This window comes from Anolis sagrei, chromosome 2, assembly GCF_037176765.1.
Source record: "Anolis sagrei isolate rAnoSag1 chromosome 2, rAnoSag1.mat, whole genome shotgun sequence".
NCBI classification, from domain to species: Eukaryota; Metazoa; Chordata; class Lepidosauria; order Squamata; family Dactyloidae; genus Anolis; species Anolis sagrei.
The window spans coordinates 247,011,200-247,033,181 of record NC_090022.1 but is presented as its reverse complement, the minus strand read 5'-3'; the positions used below and the strand labels follow the sequence as shown (position 1 = coordinate 247,033,181).

At 37.2% G+C, this 21,982-nt stretch overlaps 1 protein-coding gene across 2 annotated transcripts in view; it reads right to left on the bottom strand.

The window, feature by feature from the left end:
• The window catches only part of FBXL17 (F-box and leucine rich repeat protein 17), a 192,200-nt gene that overhangs the window by 109,720 nt on the left and 60,498 nt on the right, over nt 1–21,982 (bottom strand). For both annotated transcript variants that reach the window (XR_010909329.1, XM_060761877.2), the window contains exon 6: nt 20,766–20,896. Coding sequence is in view for 1 of the 2 variants with exons in the window: in XM_060761877.2 (XP_060617860.2) it covers nt 20,766–20,896 (131 nt within the window). In the remaining variant the exon portion in view is untranslated. The remainder of the gene's footprint in view (nt 1–20,765; nt 20,897–21,982) is intronic.

Genomic DNA, 21,982 nt, shown 5'->3' with positions numbered 1-21,982 from the left:
ACTGTCTGTAATGGAGCAAGTCTGAACTAATACCCAAGAAGATTAGATTTATATATCCTAGAAAATGTGTTATACGCTGATGCACAGCATAAAATTGACATAATGACTCTTCAGGGCCACAAATGTAGCTTTCCCCAGTTTAATTGGTGACGATTAGATTGACCTTTTCTCTATAACTGTAATGATAGTAGAGCAATTAGAGAAACTACCACCTCTACTGCTTTACACATATATTTAACAAAAAGAGAGTAAAAACACCCAGTTTCAAGCCTTCAACTTGAGTTAACATAAAATGGAGCTGAACAGAGTCAATACACTCCAATTATACACGAAGAGACATTTTTAAATTGTAAAATGTAATGAATAACTTCTAATACTGTAGCATTTAACATGCAAAAATATTCTCATCCTTTCACATATGATTAACACTGTTTGGAATGGAAGGAATGTTAAGACACATTTTCCAAAAACACATCATGTGACTTCCAATTCTGAATTGGATTTTGTTGTGCATTGCTGCACAGTTAACATGGATACCCTTGAATATTTTAAACGAAAGGAAACCAAAGGACTGGGACTTAATTATTTTAGGTTTTCTACCTTCAATAAAGGCAAACCCTTTCACTGGACTCAATTCAGGACTACAATTTGGTGAGCTTTACCTATATATATTTATATAGTACCTAAAAGTTTTTCCAAAAGTAACATATTTCAGAAATTCATTGTTCACCACAGTTAACTCTGCATAGGACAGGGATAGCTGAATCTCATGAGAAGTTGCTTTTCTGCTGCTAAGGGAACTGAAATTTGATTATCTTTTATTACTGTATCGTGTATTAAGGGAATGGGTTCTGCCTCCAATGAAATCCTCCAATACGATACCATTTCAGTAATATGGTAATATGTGTCTCTTACATCATAATTTTTCACTTATGTGATTTTAAACATTTTTGTCTTATAGAGAAAGTAGTGAAGCTTTGAAAAACTGCATAATGTATTTCATGCTCTGGGATTGTCCCAATAATGGTACCAGTGGTTTGTGGATTTTATTTTATTTTGTTGCATGGTCAGCACAGCTATTTCTGAATATATTTGTTGGAGGGTGGTTATACTGATCAGAGATGTGGCAATTAATTTGTTTCAAATTGGATTGTACTCCCCAGATAACTACGGTTCCAGTTTGAGAGGCTACAAATAGGGCTACAAAGTGGAATCCATAACATGCGAGTGTGGAGAAAAGCAAACCACTGACCACCTGCTGCAATGCAACCTGAGCCCTGCGACATGCACAATGGAGGAACTCCTTGCGGCAACACCAGAGGCACTCCAAGTGGCCAGCTACTTGTCAAAGGACATTTAATCAACTACCAAGCTTGCAAACTTTGTGTTTTGTCTGCCTGCTTGTTTGTTTGTTTTGTTAAAAATGTAATACAAATGTCTGGTTGCTCCTGACACGATAAATAAATAAATAGTTTGAGGGGCTACAGGATCTGCCCTTACTTTAAAGGTTGAAGTGGCATCTATAGGCCAAAAAAATGCATCATGGTTTTATTGTATTTTGTTAAATGCAGCTCCTTGAGAAGAGTCATGTCTGTTCTGCTGACAATTTAGAGTTGATTGCTACAATGCACTGTATACTGTGATGCAACGACAGAAACGTCAGTTGAATCAGAACGTTAATGGCAGATACTGACTAGAATTTCACAACCAAAACATACCTTGCCGAATCTGAAAGACTTTAACTGCTTTTCCATCTGCTTCAGTTTATCATGTTTGAGACTACTTGCCTTGGTTAAGGCACATGTACATCTACCTACTTACTAACATCCCTCATCAAAGTCCCCATTCTGGGCTTTCAGGAGATGACAAGCAAGGTTTGAGTTTTTCCTGCAGTGCTACTTTAACTGTGGCATTTTCTCACCAGGGACACTTACCAGCTTTTATGTGTCAAAAAACACAAACACACAATAAATAAATAAATAAATAAATAAATAAATAAATAAATAAATAAATAAATTTGTTACTTGCCTTTCCCTGTGGCTCGAGGTGGGTTACAACACAAATAGAAGACAATTGCATTAATTTCTGTTTTGCTACTTTGCTGACCAAATTTAAAATATTTATATGCCACCTTTCAATTTTAGAGTAATAAATCACAGACCATAAGAACTATTAAAGGCCACACCAAAGCAAAACATAATGCAACACCTACTACTTAAATGATTCACTCAAAAAAACAGGGAAAATAAAGGGATAAAAGCCAGTAATATATTCCAAGGCAGTCAAGATGTCAAGTTCCAAAGGTCAATGTGCAACTAAAGAGAAAAGGGCCTGCCTAGGCTTTGTCCAATAAAACAAATTACACTGAAAACCATTCTTTGAGATTGCATTATAAAATCTAGTAGATTGAGATTTGCCCTTTTGGTCAGCTGATGGAATTCTCTTGTGGCCAACTGGCTGATTGTAAATTCAACTTGCTATTCAGCCTGGTTATGCTGGCTTGGAGAACACAGTTTGCTGTGGAAGATTTAGTTAGATGTGTAACTCCAGACAATTCTAGGAGAGGTTTGGCAGTAACCCTTTCCTTGACATATTCATACATATTAGAAAAAGCCTTCTTGAAAGATAATATATTACAGCTAAGCACAATTTTTTGCATTTAGCAAAAAAGAATGGCAAACAGGAATCTGTCACGATTTCACAACTTCAAAATATATGAACATACAAATTATCCTATCCATTTTACCCACACACACAAACATGCAACCTTCATATTTAATAAACAGATTTTTACCTCTAACTGTGGTTCTTCTGCGTCCTCACACAAACAGGGTGTGTGTCTGCATAGACACCTACTTTGGAAACTTCTAGAACTGAGTAGCTTGTCAGGAAGTCTCATCCCTTTCTGTCTACAATATCTAATCACCAAGCTGCTCTCCCCTCAGTTTTAAATTCATGGAGTACAAGGACCAGAAAAGAGGGGAGGTAGAGTGGGTTTGTGTGTGGATACACATGACCATTTGAAGAATCACTGTTACAGGAAAGTAACATGTTTTTCTTCTTTATGGCCTCTGTGCCTCACACAATTTGGTGGTGAGACAGGTCACTGCAGAATGAAGGTCAGGCCAAGCTGTGCATCTGCTCAAACCCTGTATTCCAGTCTGTAATTATCTATACATGTTGAAGGCTGTGACCACAGTGCTTCCTCACAGACATCTGGAAATGATCACCACGCACCAATACAGCTGAAGAAGCCACTGCCCTGGTGAAGTGAGTCTTCAGATCACTTCACCAGGAATGGGCTATTTCACCAGTTCATAGGAGTGTGTGGAAGTCTGAAATATCTATTTGGCAAAACTTTTTGAGATGAGATCTGGTATCATTTTCAGGGTTCACTAAAACAGACACAAAGTCTGTGGGTTTGATGAAAAGAATAGATGTGAGGACATGTCAATTACATCCTTAGAGAATCTTGAAGTAGATCAAAGTTCCATACAGACCAGTACTGAGGTGTCCTGAATCAGAGACAAGCAAGGTAAATCACAGAAGTGGAAGTGGCAACGGGACCAATGACCGATAAAGATTAAACTTAGCATACAGACCCCCATGACACAGTCTACATTCTGGTGTGGTTTAGGGGAAGACAGACTATGGAAGATTGGACATGTAGTACCTTCATTCACTTCCCAAGACCTCTGCAACCCTCATCCAATGACTGATCAGTACCAAACTTGGTACACACAGCCCCCATGACCCCACTCTACATCCTGATGGTGTTTGGAGGAGGATGGACCATGGACCATGGGACTTGCAGTACCATCACTAACTTCCTGAGACCACTGCGAGCCACATAAATAACTGATAAAGACCAATAATGGCATACAATGCCTTTCTCAAATAACCCGGGCAGCGCCGGGTCCCCAAGCTAGTATATAATAAAAAGCATCTTCTTTTTCTGTGCATTTTCAACAGATACTTGAAGAATCGTCAGCTCCCAGAAATCCTAACAGCTGGTAAACTGGCTGGGATTTCTGGGAGTTGTAGGCCAAAAACATCTGGGGACCCCAGGTTGAGAACCACTGGCTTAGACAGATATCTACTGTGATTTCAGAAAAGCCAGGCAGTCTATGATAAAAAACGTTTACGACAGAATTTTTTTGATGTCATGGCATTTTCTATTGCCAGGTAATTCCTCTATGTACACTAGCAGATCACAATCAAGATTTTATAGCATGTATATGAATGCTCAAGAGCCAACTGAGAAGCTCTCTTTTGGCAATACTTCACTGAATTCTCAGCCTAACAAGCTAATTGCTAAGTTCCAACGATGGACGTCTGCAGTGAATCACAACAGAAAAGCAGTCCCTTATAACATAAATACCATGCCTTGGGAATATGATCCATCTGAGCAGATTCAAGCAAATAAATACCTTGCAGAAGAATATTTTACTGTAAGGCCACATAATCACTAAAACCTTTAACACAGCAAGTAAGTCAGTTCTAGGCCAGGATATTATGCATACATTAAAAAATGTATTTTAATATTTGCAAAACATGTTAATTTATGTTTATGTAGAAATATTTAAATACAATATTTTCCTTTCTCCTTGGGGTAAGCTTATGGACTAATAGATACTTTCTGACAGAATATTTTCCTTGTATGACCATTCCATACATTATAGTATTTTTTCTGTCTTAGCCCTTTGTGAAATGTATGAAAACACTATGCTGTATTTTTGGAAAAGTACAAGAAAATATGTCATAAAGATCTTTAGGACAATGCTAACTTTATCATATACATCTAATTGTTCTAAATAAGATGAACAATGAAGAATAAGAATTTAGTTTGGAGTAATAAAAGCAACATGTAATACTATCAAATCGTGTTTTTTGCATACATATGGCAGTGTGCCAAGTAGGCCTCCTTACAACAGACCACTGCTATGGGAGGTATACGCAGAATGAAATAATAGAGGAAACTGGCAAACAAGAAAAAATGGCTGCAAGGAAGAAATGCATAAAGGGATTTTAAACTATGAGAAAAAAACAAAATTAACAAGGCAGGCAGAACTGACAAATGTCTTGCTGAAGGCACAGGTACTGGGCTTAGTAGTTATCAAAAAGTCCTTGAATAATGCTGTCAGCCAACCCTTTATTAAAATCTTGAAAAACCTTTCTCTGGCTTCATTTCCTGTCCAATTGCATTAAACAGCATTAGAACCATATGGAAAAAGAGGATGAACACAATAAAAACAAAATGAAATTAATTATATTTGTTAGAATTCATCACCTGCATATACTGAACTGACAAAATTATTTAATACATATTCTCTTTCTTTGCCAGGCTCCTAGTTATATCTGATTTTCAGTTTTCTAGTAACCATATATGCTTATGTTTGTCTGTCTGCAAACCATTATAGTCACCATCACTTGCAAACATAATTTCATATATTTGCTAGAGACCCTAAACCAGTGTATGTCATCAGTTTTGGACTGGATGAGAGCAAACAAATTGACATTTAATGTTGTGATAGTCTGCTGGCAGTGATAGTAACACTAGTTTTATTAGGAGAGGCAGGAAAACTACTCGCGAACAAGACTATGATGAAGAGTAACAAAGGAAAAGAATCCTGGAGATACTTAGTGAGCCAACAGATGAGGATTCTTTTGAGGGTTTTGATACAAATGAAATGGATGATGGGATATCAGATTCTGGGTCTGATGGGATGGATTGGATAAGGGTTCGAGGGATTCAAGATATTTGTGCTGAACCCACACGGAGTGACACATTTGAAGGTTGGAATAGTGAAGACTTGGATGGGACTTGGGGAACTTCAGAATTAGACCAGAGATGGACTACTTGGAGGAGTGGTGGAAAAGGCACAGCTGGGAATGGGTTGGGCTGAACTAGGGGCGACTCCAGTTCGGATGACGAGCTTCAACAAGATACAGCTGGGACACGGGTGTTGGCTGAATCAAGTTCTGATGAGGACTTGTAGATAAAAAGGGAGTGTTTGCTATTGTAGCCTTGCAATCGGCAAGGAGTCTTGTTGGGCGCTTTTCTGGATCTTTGCTACAGAAGACGGGTTTGAAAGAAGACTTTGGGACGTAAGTTATGCTCTGGGTTTTAGCAGCAAAGGGGGCTGGAACTGTGTGGGGTTTTGCTGGACTGCATTGTTTTGATGTTTGCATTAGCTGCCGTATTGCCCAGCTGCTTTGGCTCCTTGTGTTTATTCATTGGATCGGGACCTGACCTTGCAGCTGTTCGTCGCTCTTTGGATCGGACCGGACTGGACTTCATTCTCTGTCGTTACTCTCTCTCCTCCACATCTACGGTTGAGCGTCTGGAGCTAGCGTTATCTACATTCCTGCATTCCAGTTCCTACTGTGTTTGAGGCTCGGGTTTCTTTTTACAACCCTTGAAAGGCTGCATTTAAGCATTTTTTGAGTTTAATTCAAGTTATATCTCCGGTTCATCCAGATTATATTCTGTTGGGATTTTGTGGGTTCTTTTTCACACTGTAAACTAAGTGTTTTTTGCCCTGTGGTTTTGTTTTGGGCTGATTTTGTGTTTGTTTGAACAATAAACTATACTCCTTTAATTGGCTGGTGTCTGACCTTGACATTTAATCCAGACAAGACAGAGCTGCTTCTGGTCAGTCAAAAGGCAAATCAAGGAATAGGGATCCAGTGTGTGCTGGATGGGGTTTCACTTCCCTGAAGGCACAGGTCTGCATTTTAGGGCTCCTCCTGACTTCAGCCCAGGTATCTGCGGTGGCCAGGAGGGCCTTTGCACAATTAGAACTTGTGTGCCAACTGCGCCCATTCCTTGAGAAGCCAGCTCTGGCCACAGTGGTATATGCCTTAGTTACATCCTGTCTTGATTACTATAACGCACTCTATGCAGGGCTGCCTTTGAAGAGTGTTCAGTAACTTCAGCTAGTTCAAAGAGTTGCAGACAGGTTGCTAACTGGGATTGACTACAGTGAGTGGACAACCTACCCATTGCAGCAGCTCCACTGGCTGCCATTCTGTTTCCAGGCACAATTTAAAGTGCTGATTGTGACCGTTAAAGCTCTATGTAGCTCAGGTCCACAGTACACTTATCATTTTATTCATGCACAGCAATACATAAACACTTGGTGCATTTATGAAGTCTTCCACTTATATGTGTGTAATCTTTTTCTTTTGTTCTGAGCATGTCATAAATACTGAGCAGATCAGCATCCTATGTATACATCAGCATTCCAAGGGGTCATATAAACATAAAACAAAACTCAGCAAAATCTGCATTTGGAAGAATCTTCACACAGACATCACATGCATGATACATATCATTTGAAAAGTGGTTTAGTAATTCTAATATAGAGTACCTCAGACAGCAATTTCCCAGACTACTCTAGATTCAAATGAATACTAAACCCGTATTTTTATGGCAGACCCCATTTCAGCTGTGCACACAAATATACAAATTATAAAATAATCTACATTACAGTTGAAAACTCATGTGCCAAGAGAAAGCCCAAGGCAAATATAAAAGATGAGTTATGTATCCTTCAAAATTTTTGTATATAATGGAAATACTGACAGTTTCTAACCAATGCCGTCAGTGCAGTAAATCATCACGACAGCCATCATTTTTTCTTCTTCTCTAATACAGCTTGGGCTAAATATCCACCCTAGTAAATTACAGATAGCAAGATCAATAGAACCAGCAGTTATAATAAACATACCTTTTTGTGACGACTTCACTTTTCACTATATTGTACTACTTAACACATGCAAGATTATACTTTAATCTACAGTAGAATTATGCAAATAAAGTCTTGCAGTATTTCTTTTATTTATTGAGTTTATATCCTGCTTTTCTCCTATAATGGGATTCAAGGTTGCTTTCATTAATTTAAAAATATTATGCTACTAGATTAGATTACTAAAGTTTAAAAAGATTAAATAATAGTTTTAAATTTAAAAACACAATTTAAACATATTCACAACAGAATTTCAAGCAATGAATGAAAAATACTGCATAGTACTTCATGCATATACAAATTCTCCAAAATTAAAATTCAAAGCCCTGCCAGAATAAAAATGCTTTCAACTCCCAGTGGAAGGGGAGGAGGGAGGAAGGTAATCATCACTACATGGAAAGAACTTCACAATCTGGGAGTAGGCACTGAGAAGGTCTCTCTTGAGTTCTCATCAAACATGCCTATGAAGGTGGTGGGACTGAAAATAGTCCCGCAAAGATCTGAACATTTGAGCTTGCTTGTCTTAAGAGATACAATCTTTCAGATAGTATCCAGCTTCTGATTCTTCTACAAAGGCAACCTCGCATAGAACATATGAATTAGGTTAAAAATGATTTGAAGGCACACAACTACTACTACAACAACTGCTACTACTACCTTAAATGAATTGTACTGCCTCCAATATGTTCACAGTCTGAAATCAAGATGCTTCTTGTGACATTTAAAGGCGAAAAATGGCTTGTGAGCCTGATATCTGAGAGAGCATTTTTCTCCATATGTGTTTGCCTGACGATTAAGATGTGCTGGAGATGGGTCTCTGTGGTGTCTCACCAGTGCACGATGCCAAGACATGGGAAAAGGCCTTTTAAGTCATGACACCCCAAATGTGGAATGCTCTCCCATTAAAGACTCAATTTGTGCCAACACTTTTCATATTTAGATGCAAAGATATAATGCCTGTTCATCAAAGCCTTTGGTCTCATCATTATAGTTGCAAGACTTTCAAATTTTAAAAATCTATTTTAACTCATTACAATGTATAATGTTTTTGCTTAAACTTTCTTATAGTGTGCAACCTGTTAAACTTTTTTTAAAGCTATTGTAATCTACTCCAAAGTCTCTTGATATAGCACAGATTATAAATGTTTAAATAAATAATTGTCTGTACCAATCCATGCAATCCATGCACAGATTTAAAGGTCACTTTGGATTCTGCCCAGACATGGACTAGGAGCTAGTAAAGTTATTCAAACAGGAATTCACACAATCAATAAACAAGTCCTGATCAACAACCCAGCTGAAGCATTTTGGATCTGAAGTTTCTGAATACAGTGATACCTTGACGTATGAGTTTAATTCATTCTGTGACTAAGCTCTTAACTCAAAACACACATATCTCAAAGTTAATTTTCGCACTTAAATGCATTAAAATTGTATTAATCCATTCTTCCCCTGAAATCCCCCATTTTTTTCCATTATGTGTTTTTAAATAAGAACATGTACTTTATAACTAACAAATAACATATAAATGCCCATTCACATGGAACAATAAAAAGGTCAACATTAAAATGGTAGAAGCGCAAAGCTAAACATATCAGGAATAAAAACTAGACAAAATCTACTGACCCAAAATTCTCCAAAGCAGACAAGAATAAAGCGAACAGCAATCTCCCAAAGCAGACAAGAGCATGAGGGACAGAGGCAAGGAGGCTGCTCCGCTGAAGCCCTAAAGCCCTGTAATCTTGCACTAGCACACCCTCTTGCACTAGCTTTTAACTCAAAATGCTTTTACGTCAAAGTGAAACCCATGCCAAGCAACAGCTCTTGTATCAACAGTGAATCTGAGCAATTTTACTCACAAAATGCTGTCCAAATTCTCCACGTGTCTAAACACAAAATTCATTCATGCTTCATATGCCATTTAAACACATAGCATGAAAGATAATTTAATTGATGACATTTTAAATAACTGTATGCATGAGACCATGTTCATGTATTTTAAAAAAGCTATCAGAGAGCAACTGTGTCACTGTCTCAGGTACCCATATGGACAATTTTGGATTTTTTAGTATTTTGGAATTCTGGATAACCTGTACTAAGTTAGCAATGCATTCTCAGCATGTAATAAGCAACAATTTATCTTTTACTCTTTTCACAAATTAAGAAGTATGGCCCAATTGATCTCTTTTAAATAAACAACATTTCAGCTTTAGACTTAGAATGAACTGTCATACTTTCTGCAATTGCTTTACTTCCCTTACTTTTGAACTGTCACAGAAAACCACATACATGCTTCCAAAGTTCCATTCAGTTTACTTCATTTTACTCCTGAGGAAGTTGCATATGATTGGAAGCCACATTTAAGTAAAGCCTGCCATATTTTATTACCACCAATCAAGCCCAAGTAATTTATGCTTTGATTTAACATCTACATACCTCTCTTCAAGAAACGTTTATGTCACAATTCATAAAACGGTGAAGGTTGATATCAGATCCCTTTCACTAAATAACTAATCACAGAAGATATTTATCATCTCAAGCTTCTTACAAGAATATTGTCAGAATTAATCACCTTTCTCATATTTTTACTATTCACGGTACTTCATTTATCATACATTTTAGCAGACAACGTTGAATTGTTTTAGAAACTTTTATCAAGATTCGGGATTCAGGAAAAAACAAGATCTAACCCTCCTCCAACATGACCACCACCCTGTTAAAATACAATGCTTCTAAATGTTTCTCCACACTTCCCCCCACTTTTTGGAAGGAAGTTCATATCTCTTTCATTGTTCTCTAGCTTAGACCACTTAGAATGAAAACCTTCATACCTTAATTGTGATTGTTTGCAGAATATTTTTTTTTAAAAAGTAACTCTCCCCTCCAACATGTACTGTATTTTTTTTTATTCTAAGATGTCATCAATTATAACTGACACTAATTTCACTACCACCAAAGAACAAAAGCCTTGATTCTAAGAAACAAAATCTTACAATGACTTTTACAATTGCTTCTGAATACAAAATAACTTTCAATACGTAGTAAAATATTTTATGTGGAATGACATAAAAAAATCATGGGGTGAGGAGGGAGTGTGAAAAAAACCCACTAGTCAACTGTCTAGATGAGTCTATATTAAGTTTGTGTCCCTGTTACGGAGGTGCTGGAAAGAGGAAATCCCCACAGAGCAGTTTGGAAAAATAAATAACTTTCTGTCTGAGGCTGATGACAAAATGGCAGGTGCATAACACAGCCATTTGAGGCCGGGGGTCTTCCTCTACCTCCTCTCTGTTGGGGCAAGATGGTTTGGGGATGAGGTGGAGTTCTCTCCTTTCTCTCTTTTGGAGGCTTTTGAACCAGTGATGGGAAATATCGCTTCATGTCAGTGGACTGGCGAAAACATAAACCAGATTGATACGTACCCAATGTATTAGGGGACCGGCGTACGGTTTCCCCACCCAACTCTGCATGGGTTCTCAACATTCTCACAATGAGCAACTTATTGGGAGCTCTCTGTGCATTTCCCAGGCCAAACAGGTTTATATTTCCCTCTTCAGTTTGCCTTTTTGGGGGACAAAGACGTGGCAGAAAGTCAGTGCCAGCTCTAGGTTTTACAGGCTGCCAGAAAGAAAAAAACCTGATTCTAAGATGTACCCTGTTTTTAGATTTTTATTTGGGGAGGGATGCTTTTGAATCCAAGAAATGCAGTAATAATAATAATAATAATAATAATAATAATAACTTTTTTATATACCACTCTATCTCCCTGAGGGGGACTCAGGGCAGTTTCCAAGTAACATCACTGAAACATACACAGTAAACAGCATAACATAAAGTTAACAAAATAACATAAGCATAAAGTTATCACAATAAAACATGTATATTAAAAATAATCCTGCCTGTTCAGAGCAATTAAAAAGCCGGGCCAAAGCTAGTGCAAACTCAAAATATGAGAGGGTTGGGAATTAAGTACAGGGCTATAACAGGCTAACGGCAATAGCAGTATTATGCACCCTGGGTGTGAAATCAAAACTGGAAGCATGATTCACACTATCCAATTGTGTTTCATTTGACAATCACATCAAGGTGTCATCTGACTGAAAAAGGGGAAAGTGTGTTTTGTCTGAGCTCAAGGTCTTGTCTCCCTGCTGCCTTCGTTTATGGATAGGAACACTTACCCATTGTTTCATAACAACTATTAACATGGCGTTGCTTTCTAAGTCCATCTTCCCTCACCAACCCAAAATATTAATGAATCCTAATACCAGTATTTCAAATACTTGATCATTCTGTAAGCCAAACTGAAGCATCCATGACCCTGATCAACATCTGGGAGCCTGCTGTACTGACCAAGTTTTGATGGTGTGTTCTATACTATTAGAACACACCATGAGAGGATGCATTTGAGTCTGCAAATCTAGGTTTGAATAGATTGCAAAAGAAGCCTTAAAATTGGGATCAAGCTGAAACTACTATATTTTTTCAGAGCAGTTGGGGGACTTGCCCGGATTTGGGAATGTTAGGCCAATACATTCATCAAGGTATTTTTACCTGTGAAAAAATTGATCTTACCCATTAGAATTTGATTCGTGGAGTCCTGTTTCTGATCATATTATCAATCAAATTAGGGCACATACTCAGAGTGCAGGCAAAAGTAATAGTACTTTCACTTCTGATCCAGTTTAAGTCTTTCATCATTTTTGAAAAAAAGTTTTGTTACACCAAATTAGCAGCAAGGCAGTTTGTATTGTTCATTGCTATTATGGGGGAAAGCTGATTTAGACAAAGAGATTACTCAAATGTGAGCCGAATTCAGCCCGTTATGTCATTTTATGTGGTCATCTAGATGCTAGACTACAACTTCTGTATTCCTCATAATGAGACATCATGACAAGAGCTGCTGGGAGTTGTGATTTTATAACATCTGGAAGCCTGCAGTTCAATCAGGATAGGAAAGTTCAACTTGAGACACAAGGCTTGCAGATATGATGTCTGAGGTTAAAATGTCTGCTACCTTTCCCCAACTTCAGAGGCACACATGCTGTTGGGTTGCAATTTTCATTATCCCCAGTTTGAATGACAGATAATCAAAAGTGATGGAACTTGTTGTTCAATATAATCAAAGGACCCAAACTGGGTAAAAACTAAAGAGAACCAACCACCATGGTTGAAGACAACCATAAGGCTGGTGTGTTCCTCAAGGAAAATGAGCCTGACACCCCTGATCTAGACAATTCCCAGACTCAGTACTTCCAATTGCTTCGTTCAGAAGATGCTTCTCCTCTGATATCTCTGGGAAGAGAATATTTTGTCACAAGGAGTTTTCTCTATCACAGTAAGATTTACAGAATGAAACATGTGACCCTTCAGATGTTGTGGCAACTCCCATCTGCTTTAGCTAGCATGGAGGTATGATTGATTTTGCAGTTCCCCGTTTGTGCCATACAGATCCATCCCATAACACTGCAAACAAAAGTAAACCATTTATATTTATTATATTTTATATCCTACCTATCTTAATGCCTCCCTTCTGGAAGGCAAAATTCCAGTGAGCTTAAAACAAGTTGTGATCAAACTGCTGTTGAAAAGACCATCACTAATTTGAATAAGTTTCAGCCAGTGTCCAATCTCCCCTACTTGGGCAAAGTCGTGGAAAGTATGGTTGCTTCGCAGCTCCAGGCGTTCTTGGAAGACAATGATTATCTAGATTTGCCACAATCTGGCTTCAGATCAGGAAACAGCCTTGGTCTCCTTAGTGGATGATCTCCACAGAGAGCTTGACAGGGAGAATGTGTCCCTGTTGGTTGTCCTGGATCTTTCAGCAGCCTTCGATACCATAGACCACGGTATCCTTTTGGGACGCCTCACGGGAATGGGCCTTGGGGGTACTGTACTTCAGTGGCTCCAGTCCTTCCTTGAGGATCGTACCCAGAAGGTGTTGTTAGGGGGCACTTGATTGGCTCCACAGCCATTCTCCTGTGGAGTCCCACAGGGATAAGTACTGTCCCCCATGTTGCTTAATATCTACATGAAGCCATTGTGTGAGATCATCCAGAGTTTTGGAGTTTGGTGTCATCTGTACACAGATGACATCCAATTCTGCTACTCCTTTTCACCAGCTACTAAGGAGGCTCTTCGGGCCCTGAACTGGTGCCTGTTCGCTGTGTCAAGCTGGATAGGGGTGAACAAATTGAAGTTGAATCCACACAAGACAGAGGTACTCCTGGTCAATCGCAAGGCTGAATGGGGTATAGGGTTACAGCCTATGCTGGATGGGGTTACACTCCCCCTGAAGGCGCAGGTTCACAGTTTGGGAGTCCTCCTGGACTCATCGCTGAGCCTGGAACTTCAGGTGTTGGCAGTGACCAGGGGGGCGTTCACACAACTAAGTCTTGTGTGCCAACTGCACCCATACCTTGGAAGTCTGACTTGACCATGGTAGTCCATGCTCTTGTTACATCCCATTTAGACTATTGCAATGTACTCTATGTGGGCTTGCTTTTAAAGACTGTTTGGAAGATGCAAATAGTCCAACACACTGCTGTCATGTTGTTAACTGGGGTATCACACAGGGAGCATACCATCCCCTGTTGTGGCAACTCCACTGGCTGCCTAAGCTAACGAGCACGATTCAAAGAGCTGGCTTTAGCCTATAAAGCCTTAAACGGCTTCGGTCCAACTTACCTGTTTGAACATATCTCCCTCTATTAACCAGATTGTAGATTAAAGTCTTCAGGGGAGGTCCTGCTCTTGGCCCCACTGGCCTTACAGGTGTGGCTGGTGGGGATGAGGGACAGGGCCTTCTCAGTTGTGGCCCCACAGCTGTGGACCTCCCCCCCCCCGAGTGAGATCAGGTCAGCCCCCTCCCTCCTGACTTTTAGGAGACAGCTAAAGACCTGACTTTGGAATCAAGTGTTCAGCCCATCACAGGAATATCTAAAGTGAAAGTGAAAGTTAAAAGTGCAGTGACCCAGGACTATTTAAGGACAACGGCTATGTCTTTGTGTGATACGTGATATTATTTTATGTGCTGTGTCTAATAGTATTTAATGTTTTATCAGGGGAGGGTCAATTTTGATGTTTTATACTTTTTTTATTGATGGCACTGAATTGTTGCCGACACTGTGAACCGCCCTGAGTCCCCTTCGGGTTGATAATATCACAAAAAAATAAATCTTCTATTATGGAATTTAAGGTAACACATCTATAAATCCCAGCCACTCATTTAAGCACTAATCAACCCAAAATGCCTTATTATTTCATGATGCATTTAGACCTGCCCAGTATTTGTTTATACTTATTATATTACTGACAAGGAACAGTTTTTTACATAACCACCGCAGGAATCCTGAGAACACACTAGAACAATTTTACAATGTATCAGGCTACGGTAATAATTTTTAATAAATTCACCTAAAGACAGCTAAAGAACATAAAAGAACAGCATTTGTAAACATTTGAGACTGCTAATCCAATAAAGATTCCCTAACAGATTTATAACCACTTTGCATTGGCTCCAGATGTGAAGCCACAAATTGTTTTTATAATTTTATTTACCAAAAAGGTGCATATGCTCTGTGCATACGTCAAAGAATTTAAACACCTGCTGAGACATTCAGAACAGCACACACTGCCCTAATAAGCCATTTAAAAATAAACTACATTAAGGATGCTTTTTATTGCCCAACATCTGTAAAACATGTTTGCTCATCTTGATGAAAAAGTAGTTTTCCCTAACCATTAAAAATAATTCAAAGCTATCTTGCATGAACATGCTTAAGTTTAGGCAAAAAGACATTATCAGTACCCCATGCTTGCCTTGAAGTCACAGATGTTTTAAAACAAAACAACTTTCAATACAACATGAAGTATCATCAATGGTTCTTCTATTAAAGATAACTGTTTAAAGACACAGTAGCAAAAAACAAGCTAGAACCCAGCAGAGGTCAGCGGCTACTGAAAATGAGAAATTCAAAGCAAATACCACAGCACAATTCAATACTGTGCTAAAAAATATTTAAACCACAGACTATTCCACAGACCTCACTACCTCTGAGGATAGGGCTGGGTGGTTTCGTTTCGTAATTTCGTAATTCGTTAAAAATTTGTTATTTTTTTTATAACGAAGCGATATTGAACCATTCAGGAGCAACTAAAAAACGAAACGAATTTTTCCAATTCGTTTCGCAATTGATTCGTTATTGATTCGTTATTGATTCGTAAACGTTTCGTTATTATTTCCGCATGTCTGGTGCAAGTTTTAGGGTTGCTGTTTGTTTTCTCAGTGAAAAAAAAAATATAATTATCACACCAACAGTCAACAACAGAGGGAGAGGGAAGCTTCAGAAGTTTTTTTAGCGTATTGCGCGATCGCAGCCGCCATTAACGAATCGATTCGTAATCGATTCGTAATTGTTTTGTAATTGGTTTTTTTATTTCCGAAATTTCGTAAATATCAAACTTTTTTTAAGGAAAATTTCGGAATTCTTTTAAATAACGAAACGCAAAAACCCCCTAAAAACGAATCGAGTTTAGAAACAAAATTTTCCGTGTTTGGACAGCCCTATCTGAGGATGCTTGCCATAGATGGAGGCGAAACGTCAGGAGAAATGCCTCTACAACATGGCCCTATAGCCCGAAAAAACCTACAAGAACGTAGTATTCCACAGATAATTTGCTCAGACACAGACATAACAGGACAATTATTTAAATATGGTGTGCCTAAAATTTAGTACTACATTCTACTTCTACTAGGACATGTCTAAAGCATGGCAATTTTCAGCAGGTTTCTGTATCTTTAATAGTGACATTTGGAGCGAACAAGGTGGAAGGAGCTCACAAAGATCCTTGGGCATCTGTGGAAGATGATACAAAGCCCTCTGGATCTGGAACAGATCTGTAGGAAAATACATTCCCTTTCACTTCAAACTTAAATCCAAACCACAACATCTGAAGCCAGTTCTGGGCAATTTCCCCAATATTCCAGACTTGGCTTCGGGATATACAATGAACTACAGTGGAGACTTCTCCCAGTTTTGTTGGATCCTGCTGTTCAACCAATGCAATATCACTACTATACAAAATTATTAACTGGTTATTAACTAGTGAAATCAAAGTAAGATCATGTCAGCTAAACTGGATACAACTAGCATACGTAGGTGTGCATGGGCAAACAGACTGCTAAATGACTTAGTAGAGATTCTAAGGAGCATCATAAATATATGATATTAAAATCTTCTCAAGCATATTATTATTATTATTTAATTTGTTTATTATTATTATTATTCTACACAGTAGGTTTAAAATGATTGAACTAGAGATCAGGAAAAGCAGAGAAAGCACCCATTTGCTAAGCCAAATGCAGTGCATCATTTCCTCTCACTCGCTTCAGAGCTTTAAACACTGCCGTTTAAAATAACTTCATTAGTTATAAATGCAGTCCCCTTAAAGTTATGACTAGCTATTATGGTGGTGGTGGGGGGGGGGGGGGTTGTCAAAATTAAAAGCTCTTTGTTTTTCCATTTCTCAAAATTAACTACAATTGTTACTGTTTATAATTTCATTAGTTATAATTCTAGGTTTCCTAAAATTTTTCACAATTAACTAAACCTATAACTTTTGGTTGCTTTTTTTAAAAAAAAGCATGAATGCTACACACTGCTGGCAGAACACACTTTTATCTCTCATTTTTGCCTCTATACCTACCATTAGGTATAGTAGGAAACAGCATTAGAGCAATGTCATACTACCTCTTTTTCATCTTGTAGAATTTACAAAATTAACAAAAATGAACACTTAGATAACAAAAGGAATGAAGGTATCCCTTATGCAGTTACAATTATAATGCAATGTTAATAATCATTTAAATAAATCTATTAAAATAATTAATTATTCCAGTTCTTGTTGGTGTGTGCGTGTGTTCATTCTATAAGCAATTTGAGTTCTAATGAAAATGTAATGAACATTATTTTGAATTTGAATAATTTCATTACTATTGGAAGAATATGTTTTCTTGTGACTAAACCCCTTAATAAAATAAATTTGATATTTCACACTCTTGTTATGGACAACCAAAATAAATAAATAAATAAATAAATAAATAAATAAAAAATAAATAAATAAATAAATAAATAAAACTTTATATGTATACTGCCCTATCTCCCCAAGGGGACTCAGGGCGGCTTCTAACATATTTCCTTTCCCAACCCCAGTATGGGAGCAGGAAAGCACTTTGCTCCCTTACAGTGAATGGAGAGGCAAACAGTCCCGGTAGGGACTTGTTGTGAGTGGGGCTAATCTCAGCATGTGCCCCACTCACCTCACTAAATAGACTTCAAGTATATATTAGGCATAAGCACATATTGGTGTGCCTCACAGGAGGATGGAGTGTGTGATTAAATTCTCCACCCATTTACCTGAGGGGTCCTCTTGGGAGCAACATGTGGGTTGCATCCAGGGACCATGGTGTCTCACTCTTGTTGGATGATGACATGGTCTTGAAGGGCCACTGCCTTGTGCTATGACATATCAAATTCAAGTATAAGTTCAAATTCAAGTTCAAGTACATGTACAAGTTCAAGTTTATGTTAAATCTTTAAATTTGGTTGGCAGATCACACAGAGATTGATTGGTAATATATAATAAAAGTTGCGCATAGTTAACCCAAAATGTGGTGTTCTCTTGTAATTTCACTGGTGGGAGAGCAAAAGGCAAAACATTCAATTGCCAGAAAGGAAAACCATGCAGACAAATTAAATAAATATCATAAAACGTGAAAACCTGCTAAAACATACACAAAAAAATTAAAAACCAATTTCATTATAACTCCATCAGATGGGTTCAAAAGAACACAAAAAGAAGATTGTCCTTTATATGTACATTATATCTTGGTACACTTTACTTTTCAAGTAAGACATCAAAATAAAAAATAGTGAACTACGAAAATCCTTGGCTAAAATAAAAGCTATTAAAATTAAATGCAGTCAAGTTGTATCAAGCATCTGTGTTTTTAGAATATCAAGAGCATTTTACAATTCAGTCTATCACACCATCCTCAATTTATTTTCATTATTCAGTCTTCTGTCTGCTGCAGTATGCTGCATACTGAATAAGTATTTCACATTTGAACTTTAATAAAAAAAAATCCATCCCCTGCTTTTCAAAATATGTATAAGGTAGGTTTTTTCTGAAAAACTGGTAAGGTATTGTGACACACCATGGGATATTCAGATAGGGCAAGGATGCGAGACGTGTGACATTCTAGATACTGAATTGCTACTGTAGACCAGCAACATCTACATTTCAATTCCTGCCATATGGATTAGCATCCACCACTTCATGAGCTAGAACTAGACGAGGCTGAGAAATGTAACCAAACATGAAACAGACCTGAACTTCAATACTGTATTATGCCATAATCTGCAGACTTCAAATGAACCAAATTCTGAACTTCTTTGTAAGCAGAAATTCTTCATGTTAACAATTTTAAGTTACATTTTCATCCAGAAACATAGCTTTCCAGAGCAACAACACAAAACTAACCAAGGAAGAGCAATAGTTAATCCATACAAATCACTTTCCCAGGGGAAGGGGAACACAATATAGCTACTCAACCTTTTCTTTAGGACTATACATTTTTATAGACAAATTGCTCCCAATTTGAACATTAATGTCCAATAATTTAACCTTATTATTTCTTGTTTATAAGAAATCTACAAGAACTATCCATTCTTATAGCCAAACTTATCCTAATCTGAACTTTAATGTTCAATAATGTAACCTTATTATTTTTTTGTTTACTTCATTGAGGAAGCAAAAAAGAAAACAGCTCCATCTCTTGTTTCTGCCACCATCCTTTTGATCACTGCTTGTCTAACCTTGGGCTAAACATTTATTCCTTTGAGCCTTTAAATGAGGATTTGAATTAGCAACTTGTAAATGCAACTCTTCAAAGGCCTGCATACACATAACCTTACTGAATAATCCCATGTGGTAATAACATTGGTTAACTCAGAAGTAATAACATTGGTTTGAATTGAGTTCATACTTTTACTATGTATTGTAATAGGATTTTTTCTAGCCACCCTCTCAAATTGTTACACAGATGCCATGTGAAACCTGACTGAAATCCTTTCTGAAGTTTAAATATCATCCTGGTACATATTATATCATTAGAGAACAGAAAACAGATTGATTTTGATATGAAGTACACTTAATAAAGCAATGATGCACTCTATTTTAATTGATCTGAAGATGCTTTAATGTAAATTTAGTACTTTCTAGAAGTTTATCTTTTTTTTCTTAAGAAATAACAAATTATTTCATGACTTTCTATTGCTAATTATTATTGTGTGTTTGTTTTTTAACAATTATATACATTTGATATCATAGTTTACTGGTATTTTAGGGCCTCTCTGGATTCTCAACATGTTGTTATGCCATGGGTCTGATAAATAAGACATTCTTTACTGTAATGAAATAACGATTCTCTCCAAATTCTTCTTGTCCTTTCTCCTTTCTCTTACAACCATCAGTTGCTTCTCATATCTCCAGAAATGTTTTAGGGATTCCAGTTCCTTCCATAAATGCAAGGAGCTTCCAATGAACAGAAGGGCAAGTGTTGATCCTATTCACAGTTTCTAATTCAACATATTTTTGTTTCCAGGAGAAAACAACTGAATCTGTTACCTTCCCATTTAAGAAGGAAATTTTAATGCTACAAATATAACAACCAGTGGTTATAAACTAGGTGACATACAACATATCATTAACATGACAGGTGAAAAAGAAAAACATAACAGAAAACTGAAACTGAAAAATTAGACCCACTGCATTGATTTATCAGCAATCCGATTCATCAAAATATTCAATGTGAAGATTAACTGTAGCTACATTAAATCTAAAAACTATTTTGCAGAATTCTGAGTTTCATTATTCCCAAGGTTCTGATAAATATAAACTAGTAATAATATTTTAACACAAAAGGTTAACTTGCTTTTTCTATAATGAAGTTACCTGTCATTTATAATCCAGTTCAGACACAGATTGAGGGAAGTAAGGTTTTTGCATCTCTTTACTATTTCCATCACTGTTTCATTATCCAGTTCTGTGATGTGACGTAGATCCAAGCTGGAAAGGTTTCTTAGCTATTAAAATAAATACAATGGTAGGTATTGTAATTCATATCTAAATACTGAATTACTTATAGAATTATTTACAATGTTGAATGCTTGAATTCCCAGTCATTCTTTAAAAAGAAAAATGAAGCAGGAACACCTGAAAAATGTCCACATCAATTATTATTTAAAACAAAATTGATACATTTAAACAATGTATCATTATTTAAAACAATATGGTTTTACACTTTTGAAATCAAGTCACTAATTAAAGCAGCTTAGTGAAAACTGTAAACATTGGGTGTGGCCGGCAACAGCACAACTTCCTAAAAGTTGCTCTCAACAGTTTTCTATATCCGACTCACACATATCTACATAATTCAGCAGCATTACCCAAAAATTTGCCAAGTGTCTAAAGTAGCTGGTTTAAGGAAGGAAGGGATGGCAATAATGTTACCTTCTGCCAGTCCATTTGCACATAAATAAATTTGGATCAAGTCTACTGGGTCAACTGCCAATTACAAGAATTCCTAGGATATACAGAAGCTTCTAACACACTACAGCATTTCTTCTGGTGAAACAAATGAAAAGAGAAAATCTGTTGTTTTAAATCATTACACCTTAATTCATTTCCCAAGACCCCCTTATAACATGTTTTCAAGGTCTTCTAGAAGAGTAGGGTATGGTATTGAGAATTTCACAGTAGGAGAAATCAATGAAAACTGCTTCCCAGCTTCTGCCAGCAAGAATATAGTAAGCTGAGCTCTGAGCTACGGCAAATATTTCTACTGGCAGATTGAAATGCTGGGCCCAGAACCAAGTCAGATCCATATTTAGGTTGGACGATTGAATTTAATAACTAACTTCTATCCCATTGATTTCAATAGGATTACTCTAATGATGACTTTGTTGGAATCCAACCCAGTATCCTTTCCAGCTGCAAAATGAGAAGTACTTTTTCTAATGAGCAACAAGCACAGTAATAACTGAGTGCCTTATCACAGTTACCACACAAAATAACAAGGGAATAGGTGGCAAAACCCCCCTGAGGTCAGGATCTTATAAAAAAGTTATTACAACTGCTAGAAACAATACCAAAATTTATTTATTTATTCA